Here is a 10,119-nt window from a genome sequence, read left to right on the forward strand (position 1 = left end):
TGACTTCCAGGCCTAGACTGTATACTGAACAAGGAGCAGGTCAGAAGCAAGCAGCATCTGTGTGGGTCAGAGCCCAGGAGCTGAGCTGGTTCTCAGTTCAGCCTCTGGCCCACTTGGAAGCCTGCAGCATAATAACCAGGACGGGAATCCCAAACTAAAGGGGAAGCCTGCAATTCTTTCCCTCTGAGGGAGCAGAGCTTCCCAGCTGGTTGATAATAGCTGAGTCCAACAGGAATGTATTGACACTGGGGAGCGAGCCCGCAGGCCTGTTGGTCAGACCCAAACCTGGGTCAGCCAACTGCAGAGCTCAGACCACTTTGAGAGCACTGAGAGCTTATAGGTCCCCAGCCTGAATTGTTGACATCCTAGAATTACCTAAAGAATCTAGCAGAAGAACCCAAGAAAACATAAGTTCATCCTAGACAATCCCTCCAGAAATATACGGAACCTGGCCCCGTCACGAAGCAGTCTGAAGAATTAGCCGACAATAAAAGGATCTCACCATAAAGAGCCAATACGGAGACAGGGATGTTTCGGATACATACCCAGAAGGAAGGAATGATTGCAAAACCTTAAAGGAAAACACATCTTGGACACAGCTGTCACTAGCATTCCTAAAAGAGATGAAGTAAGAGTTAAGGGGCAAAAAGGTAGAAGAAGTTTTGTTTTTTTTTTTTCCCCGGTAAGGCAATTGGGGTTAAGTGACTTGCCCAGGGTCACACAGCTAGTAAGTGTTAAGTGTCTGAGGCCGGATTTGAACTCAGGTCCTCCTGAATCCAGGGCCGGTGCTTTATCCACTGTGCCACCTAGCTGCCCCAAGAAGTTTTTATAAATAAAATGAAAGTACCAGATGAAAAATTTGGGAAAAAAAAGGAGAAAGAACTATGGAAGAGAGAATTGGAGAGAGAACTAACAGCTTGTCACAAGAGATAAGAACTAAATGCAAAGCAACAAAGTTCCTGAAAATTAGATTAGTGGAATAGAAGCCAACGACCCCACGAGACAACATGAAATATTAAAGGAAAGTCCAAATAGTAACAAAAAAAAGAGAGAAGATGACATTATAAAGTATCTCATAGTAAAATAGCCGATCTGGAAAACAGATTGAGGAGAGAGAATTTAAGAAACACTGAACTATCTGAAAGCCATGACTAAAAGAAGAGCTGAGATACAATATCATAAGAAATCTTAAAATTGCCCAGTCCTTATAGAAACAGAGGGTAAAGTGGAAGTAGAATCCTATGGTTACTACTGAAATAAAAAAATTGAAAACTCCAGAAATATGATAGCCAAAATCCAGAGTTTCTAGGTCAAAGATAAAATACTGCAAGCAGCCTGAAAGAAAGAATTCAAGTACTGAGAAGCCACATTCTGGATCACACATGATTTAGTAGTTACCATTTGTTAGGGATAGAGAGCTTGGAATATGGTAGTCTAGAAGGCTTACAGTTTACAAAAGTAACCTACGCAGCAAAACTGGGTATAATCCTACAGGACAAACATTCCTGATGAGAAGACCAGAGCTGCATAGAAATTTTGAAATACAAACACGAGAGTCAAGAGAAATATAGAAAAGCAAATGTGAGTGAGCAACCACAAGCAATTAAATGAAGATAATAAGGGGTCAAAGAGAGAGTCTAATAAGACAATGGGGTTGAGAGTAGTTTTGTTATGTTTTGATGATCTCAAAATAGGAATGGAATGAGGAGGAAAGAGAAAATACACTAGGGTGGCAAAAATTATTTCATGTAATTGGAGTGTGTAAATAGAAGACTATACAGATGAGAAATGGGTAGGGGAAGTGGGTAACACTTGAACCCTATCTGAATTGCTCAAGGAGGAAAGAACATACACACTTCACCCATTGATGGAAAAGATGAGAAGGGAGAGAGTAGAATGAGAGGGACTAAGCCTAAGAAATTAATTTAGAGAAATAAATTTAATTTAAAAAATTTAAAAATTAATCCTAAGAAACAAACTCCTAGGTTAGAAGGATGGATGGAGGGCAGCAGCAGGGAGTGGGGGGCTGGGGTTAAAAAGAAAAGAAAGGGGGGCAGCTAGGTGGCGCAGTGGATAAAGCACCGGCCCTGGATTCAGGAGGACCTGAGTTCAAATCCGGCCTCAGACACTTACTAGCTGTGTGACCCTGGGCAAGTCACTTAACCCCCATTGCCCCGTTTAAAAAAAAAAAAGAAAAGAAAAGAAAGGCCTAAGAGCCTGTGATTAGGTCTGGGTGAAGGAAAGAAAAGGGGCAGTTTGTAAAGCTAGTTGTACTGGGGCTGAGCACACTCCTTCTCTCTTACTGCTCTCTTCTGTATAAGGAGAAGGCAGGAAACAAAGTGACTGATGCTGTAGAGGCTAAAGTTGATCTATGAACTTCTTCTTCTTCTTTTTTTTTTTTGCGGGGCAATGGGGGTTAAGTGACTTGCCCAGGGTCACACAGCTAGTAAGTGTCAAGTGTCTGAGGCCAGATTTGAACTCAGGTCCTCCTGAATCCAGGGCCGGTGCTTTATCCACTGTGCCACCTAGCTGCCCTCACAACTACTCTTTTTCTTTTTTTTTGTTTGTTTTTTTTGTTTTTGTTTTTAGTGAGGCAATTGGGATTAAGTGACTTGCCCAGGGTCACACAGCTAGCAAGTGTCAAGTGTCTGAGGCCGGACTTGAACTCAGGTACTCCTGACTCCAGGGCCGGTGCTTTATCCACTGCGCCACCTAGCCGCCCCACAACTACTCTTTTTCAACAACCCAAAAGTCAGCTCTGCACTTGGACATCACTAGATGGTCAATTTGGAACAACTGATTGGTTGAAGACTGGGAAAGGAGTGTGACAGGGCTCTATGTTGTCACTATTTATTTATTTAACTTATAAGCAGAGTACAACATATGAAATGCTAGGCTGGATGAATCACAAGCCAGAATGAAGGTGGCCTGGAGAAATAACCAACAATCTCAGATACTCAGTTGATACCACTCTGATGGCAGAAAGGGAAGAAGAATTAAGAAGCTGCTTGATGAGGGTGAAAGACGGGAGTGTAAAAGCTGGCTTGAGGCATAACATCAGAAAAACCCACTTAAGATCTTGGCAACTGGTCCCATCACTTCCTGGCAAGACGTGGAAGCAGTGTCAGATTTTATATCCTTGGGCTCGATGATCACTGCAGATAGTGACTGCGGCTATGAAATTAAAGGACTCTTGCTCCTTGGAAGGGAAGCTCTGGCAAATCTGGACGGCAGACTGAAAAGCAGAGACATCACCTGCTTGGGTAGAGGAGGGTATGGGAGGTAACAAAGGCAGAAAAGAAAAAAGAAAGAAAAGCCTGTTTGGGTAGAAGAAAGGATAAAAGACCTTTCCCCTGGCAGGGAGGCCTATTTGAGATGAGATAACATTAATCTGAGTGGGTCTAGTTAGCATTTTGTTTGTTTGACCTTCCTCTAGCAATGCTTAGCAGCCTTGAGAGTAGTATCAAGCAAGGAAGATAGTCGGGGTAAGCCAAGGTTGGGGTTTTGATTCAAGAGTTGAGGGCAGTATCTGGTGCATTGGTTAATTAGAGTCAAGAAAGGTAAGAAAAGTGAGGAGAGAGGAGGGGGGCAGTGCTTAGAAGTTGTAGTGAGGATGGAAAATGCAATAAACATTTATTAAGTGCCTACTGTGTGCCAGGCATTGTGCTAAATCTGTGTAGGAGGGGTGAGGCCTCATGAGAAGCAGAAAGAAAGCACATTATGGTCAGAGGGATTTGAATCCTGGATCCTGGAGGTGGGCTGTTTATGAGTGATGTCAAGAGCAAAGGTATGGCCATGTCAGTGTGTAGCTGAGAAGGAGGGAAGGAGTAGGGGACCAGAGTTGAGGCCATTGAGAAGCTGGTATTTGAAGGAATATCAGCGTCTATGTCGGAGTGAAGGCCCTTAGTATCAGGGCAGAATTTGGAGAGGAAGATTGTAAGTCAGGTGTGAAAGTCGTTGGGGGAGTGCAGGTGATTCCCACGTCACTCTGGAAGGGGTAACATTTCTGGATAAAGTGAAGAGGGGAGTTTGCTGGGATGGCTGCAGGCAGAGGATTGATGACACAAAGCTAAGAGGGCCTTTGTTTGACAGAGCTGAGGCTCCAGAATGATCCTGACAGGCTAGCCTGTCAGGCTAAATCCAGTGCAATGATATTTCAGAGGGATGAACTTAGTCACACTCCAGTGTTCAAGAAAATCAACTTCACAATTTGTCCATACAAGATCTGGTGGTTTTGGAATGTGAACTTACTCTGAGTTAGTTGTGTGACATGGCATCCAAAAGCAGCTAATGTAATTTTGGGCTGCACCGGGACGGAAAAATTTTTTTTGTTTGGGTGAGGCAACTGGGGTTAAGTGACTTGCCCAGGGTCACACAGCTAGTAAGTGTTAAGTGTCTGAGGCCGGATTTGAACTCAGGTACTCCTGACTCCAGGGCTGGTGCTCTATCCACTTTGCCACCCAGCTGCCCCGACGCCAGACAGCATGAACGAACTCCTTTCTCATAAAATGGATAAAACCCCAGAATGGGGGTTACCAAGCAAGGTTGCTTCCTTAGCCTCTACTTTTGGAGGCTTTTAGGAAAGGAGTATTTATCTGTCCTGGATGGCTTATTTGGTTGCTTATCTAAAGGTAGAAGAATTGTTATTAGCATGAATGATTGAAGCATTTATTAAGCACTTATGATGTGCAAAGCATGCTCCTAAGTGTTGGGGTTGCAGATCGAGAAGTCGGTACCTGTTCTCAAGGATCTTACATTCTAGACAGCACATCTGGATGGGAAGCTGCAGCTGGCAAAGCAGATGGTGATGTTTCTGCTTTCATGTCATTTTCACTGATAAAATCTTGTATTAGTTCCTCATGTTGAAGTATTCAACTGTTTGAAAGACTGTGGTGGCAAGAGCTTTCTCTTCAGGGTCTTTAGTAGGTGGGGCTGTAGCCCACAGGAGCAGGGCCTGGCTGCCTCTCCCCAAGGGTGCCTCTCTAGGATGATGGCTGAGGGCACTGGGCTGAAGCCTGGCTATTCCCAAGGCTTTTGGGTTCAGGATCCTGGCTTGTCTCCATGAGGTTCTGAGGGAAGATGGTAGTCCCAGTGGTGGTGGAGGAGGTGATGGTGGGGGGGTTAGAGCTGCCTGGCACATGCTGCCTCCTGACTCTTCCTCAGGGTGCCTACCACTTCAGCTAGGTTGGCCTACCTGATCTGTGGGTGGCAGTTTCTTGGCATCTCGTGGGTGTGGCTGACCCCTTCTCCATCTCCAGACATGACTGTGAGGACAGTGCTTTGAGGAATACAGATAGTCTGAGAGATGCTGCCTCTTCTGGGGTTTTTGTGTTCATCTTCCTGTTGGTGGCAATTGTCAACAGTTGTTGCTGGTGGACTCCTTCTCCAGAGTGGCTTCTTTCCTCAATGACAGCTGTAGGGTATGGGTTGGAAGTATGTCTGGTTGTTTGGGGGTCACTGCTATTCCCAAAGCTCTAGGGCTGAAGGTACTGGGCCTGGGTGATCTAGGAGGCTGTGAAAAATGGGGGATGGATACATTAAGGAAACTTCTTAGAATGATGCTAGATTGCATTGATATTTTAAGGATGACACGTTTAACCAGCCTCTGTTGGGCAGGCCCTAGTAGCCAGGTAGCAATGCTGTGAAACTTTATGTTGGGACTGTTTAACCCTAGAAATACAAAGAGCAGGTGGCGTGCTAGCTTTTGAGGTTCTGGGTTAAGGAATATTCTTCTTGGATGTCTAGAGATTTTCCATTAAAGCAAAATACTTTTGTCTTGGCTACTGGGTTTTCCTGTTACTGAGAAGAATTGGGCACGTGTAGCGTCCTGTCGGCTTACTTAGGAATAAGCTTTAGGAAGGGGGTTAAAGTTTTTAGAAACCTGTCTCCTTTCTCTGTGTGCCCGTTTTAAAGCATAGTATTATAACTTGATCATGGAATTGGCTTCTTTTACATCTCTCTTCCTCCCATGAAAGCTATACTTGTTTTGTTTTGAAACTTTTTATAGGATGAAGAAATGAAAAGCAAATTCCATGCTCTGCTTATGGAAGAAACTAAGTCACTGAATCTACCTTCAAACCCTGCTCAGGTAAGATATTTTGTTAAAGAAATGACTGAGTTTGAGGAGCCACTGGTGTATTGAACATATTTACACAATGTCCATGTAGTGGTTTAAAAACCACCATTAAAATCAGCATTAAGGGAACTTTTTTTCAAGGTAAGATGATGACATAATTTCTTTTTTTTTCTTTTTTTGGGGCAATGAGGGTTAAGTGACTTGCCCAGGGTCACACAGCTACTAAGCGTCAAGGGTCTGAGGCTGGATTTGAACTCAGGTCCTCCTGACTCCAGGGCCAGTCCTCTATCCACTGCACGACCTAGCTGCCCCTGACATAATTTCTAACTTTAAATTTCACATTCCCCACCTTATACTGGGCACCAGCCATGGGGAAAGCTTTGTATCTGGGCTTGAGGAGAGATTCAGAGATAACAAAGATGGCTCCTTGACCTCCAAGAATTTAGAATCTAATAGAGGAAAAGAAGACAAGCCACAGTGAGACACAAGATAAATCAATCTATGAAGTGTGGAGAGAGCGCAAATAAGAATTCCAGCAAAGGAGGTTCTTGGCTGCCCTTTGATCGTCAAGTCAGAAGTCTGAAGTATTTGATCCATTTCAGAGGACTAACCCAGGGCATCTTTGTTGAGAGAAGCCTCCTTCACTGGGGGAGGGGGGGGGGGCTGTGAAAGAAGGATTTGGGGGCTCTGTTAGAATGCTGTAGTGATGCCAGTGGTTGTTCCAAGTAGTTGAGTCATGCCTGTGAAGTGCTTTATTATGACCAAGTCACTGTCATGACACTTTTTAAGAATGATGGACAGGGCAGCTAGATGGCGCAGTGGTTAAAGCATCGGCCCTGGATTCATGAGTACCTGGGTTCAAATCTGGCCTCAGACACTTGACACTTACTAGCTGTGTGACCCTGGGCAAGTCACTTAACCCCCATTGCCTGCAAAAAAAAAAAAAAAAAAGAATGCTGGACAGCTCTCTCTGCCAGTGTGAGGAAGGGCAGGGCCCCCAGAGAGGATGCTCAGGGCTGCCCTTGGAGGGTGCTGTCCTTCAGGTCTGGAGGGAAGGCTTTGATGGGCTTTGCCCTCCCAATCTCGTCATGTTACAGAAGAGAAGGGAGTTCATCTCCCTTGTTTTACAGATGAGAGAGCTGAGGATTAGGAATGTGAACTGACTTGTCAGTCACATGGTTGGTCATTGTTAGAGGGGAGATTTGAACTCAGGCCTTCATCCTAGAGGCTCATGTTTTTGTATCTGTCAGATATTTTCAGACAAGCTTTTTAGCTAAAACTTGTTTGGTTTTTTCCCAGCTTTCCACAAGCAGAAAGCGTCCCCATGAAGGGGGAGAAGATGAAGCAGCCTGTTCAAAACATTGCCTTGCCTCCACCTCCCTGCAGACAACGCTATTACAAGAAGAAAGGGGGAAAAGTGACTTATAACCTGCCTTTTCTTAGTCATTTGGGGATAATTTTCTATTTTTTATAAATGATTTTTTTTATAAAATGGAAAAATTGTTGAACATAATCATTGATGTACAAATAAAAAATGAATGTAATCATGGTTCTGTGTTTGTATGATCCAGTACAATATTAAGTATAATCAGTTATGCATCTAAAGCTGGAGGGGAGCTTGGATTCCCTCTAGACCACTCCCTCATCTTCTAGGGGAATGTATAATGCTATAGGAATAGGGGAGGGGAAGGGCCCTGGCTGGGAGTCAGAGGCCCTGTGTCAAAATCCCACCTCTCCCTCGTGCCTGTGACCTTGGATAAGTCACTTGACCTCCTGTAGTCTCAGTTTCCTTATGTGTAAAAGGAGGGATGGGCCGTGGCAGCTTCTGTGGTTCCCTGCAGCTCTAGATCTCTGGAACCACCTGTGCTCCCACACTTCGTCTCCATAAATGATAGCACTGGACCGTTAACAACAATTAACATGAAAAAGACCACTTTATGCCTCTTCTCATCCGAACCTAACAACAGCCCTGTGTGGTAAGTATTCCAAGTATTATCTCCATTAAGAAGATAAGAAATTCAGAAGAGATGGTGACCCAAGGTGACCCATGACCCCACGGGGCTGGGACCCCCAGTCACTGTCCCTTCTACTGTGCTTACAAAAGCCATTCCTCACCAGAATCAAGGGAAAGGATGGGGTGCTTCTCGAATGCATCCGTGACTCTCATTGAAAGAGTTTCCTTCAGTGATACAGCCATCCATGCCCACCTGTTGTGTACAACTGATTTCTGTTCTCCACAGTTTGCCAGAGGAGCCCATCCAACGGGACAGAGGCAGAGCCCTGGCTGTCTACTGCCATTCCTTGTGCTTACCGTGTGACCAGCTCATCCTTGCTTCTTCTACAGTTCCTTGATAATATCCTTTGCTCCTGGTGTTCTTTGGAGTTCCTGCTTGATTCTAGGTTGCACCCACTCCCTCCCACTGTGTGCCTCTCCACTTCTCCCTGTGGGAGAGTCATTTTCATTTCCTCAGAGATTGTACGGTACAGTGACATCAGTAGGATACTGGTCTTGAAAGGATGGGTCTTTGTTTTCACAGGGTTGGCAGAAGAATCAGGCAGTTTCCTGACAGCAGTCCAGCCTGTTCTCCCTTTCAGCTCTGGGTCCAGTTCACTATCTACTTGCACTACCCCTCAGATGTCTGTGTGTGTGCACACATATACATCACACACACACACACACACACACACACACACACACACACACTGTTGAACAAGCTCTAGAGATGTCTGTGCAAGTGCACAGTGTGCAAGTAAGTGCACACTGAAATCAAGACAACAGAAATTTTTCATCCCCTTGATCTCCTTGTGTGAATGGCCAGGTCTGAGTCCTTTGATTACAGACGGCTTCCAGTATGCTCTCCAGTATTCTGTGGCTCAAGGCAGTCAGCCCAACGTCATTTGCAAACAGGAGCACCTGGAGGACCTCTCTGTCTACTCCTTTGGCTCAGACTCTACTGGAATCTCTCCTCCATGACTATGGTGAATAGCTTTGACGAGCCTACATCTCCCCGCTTTATGCCTTGCTTGATGGTTATTATGATCAGAAGGTAACTGACAGGCCTCAATCATGTCTACCCCAAGCATGTGAAGCTTTGGAAGACAAGCATTTCAATATAAGTTATACATGTGCAGTCATGCAAAACATTTCCAAATTAGTCAGGTTGTAAAAGAAAACAGACCAAAAAAGCTTTAAAAAAAAAAGAAACTAAAAAAATATGCTTCAATATGTATTCAGACACCATCAGTTCTTTCTGTGGAGAAGGATCACATTTTTCATAAGTCCTTCAGGGTTGTCTTGGATCATTGCATTGCTGAGAATAGCCACATCTCACTTTGCATCAGCTCATGCAAGTCTTTCCAGGTTTTTTTTTGAGAGCATCCTGCTCATCATTTCACAGTTACTATTGCTAACTGAATTTCCCTCCATCCTACTCCCTCCCCATGTCATTTACTCTATTCTCTATCTCCTTTCACCCTTTCCCTCCTCAACGGTATTTTTACTTCTGACTGCGCCCTCCCTTCTGTCCCGCCCCCCCCCCCCCATCCCCTTCCCCTCTTACTTTCCTGCAGGGTAAGATAGATTACTACACCCAATTGAGTGTGTATGTTATTCCCTCCTTGAGCCAATTCTGGTGAGAGTAAGGTGCACTCACTCGCCAGCACTTCCCCCATCTTCCCCTCCACTGTATAAGCTTTTTCTTGCTTCTTTTATGTGAGATACTTTACCCCATTCCACTTCTCCCTTTCCCTTTTCCCCAATTCATTCCTCTCACCCATTAATTTAATTAATTTTTTTTTGCTGGGCAACGGGGGTTAAGTGACTTGCCCAGGGTCACACAGCTAGTAAGTGTCAAGTGTCTGAGACCAGATTTGAACTCAGGTCCTCCTGAGTCCAGGGCCAGTGCTTTATCCACTGTACCACCTAGCTGCCCCACCCCCACTTAATTTTGTTTTTTAAAGATATCATCCCTTCATATTCAACTTGTGGTAAAAAAAAATATGAAAGTTTTTTAACAGTCAGTTAGGATAACTGAAAGACACCA

The 10,119-nt window shown here is 44.6% G+C and overlaps 1 protein-coding gene across 2 annotated transcripts in view; it reads left to right on the plus strand.

The window, feature by feature from the left end:
* The window catches only part of CHEK2 (checkpoint kinase 2), a 47,844-nt gene extending 40,253 nt beyond the window's left edge, over positions 1–7,591 (plus strand). For both annotated transcript variants that reach the window (XM_043978365.1, XM_043978364.1), the window contains 2 exons: positions 6,008–6,088; positions 7,376–7,591. In XM_043978365.1, the coding sequence (XP_043834300.1) occupies positions 6,008–6,088; positions 7,376–7,504 (210 nt within the window). In that variant the 3' untranslated portion in view covers positions 7,505–7,591. The remainder of the gene's footprint in view (positions 1–6,007; positions 6,089–7,375) is intronic.
* Positions 7,592–10,119: the final 2,528 nt, after the last annotated feature.

The sequence above is a fragment of the Dromiciops gliroides genome, chromosome 1 (genome assembly GCF_019393635.1).
Source record: "Dromiciops gliroides isolate mDroGli1 chromosome 1, mDroGli1.pri, whole genome shotgun sequence".
Taxonomy (NCBI): domain Eukaryota; kingdom Metazoa; phylum Chordata; class Mammalia; order Microbiotheria; family Microbiotheriidae; genus Dromiciops; species Dromiciops gliroides.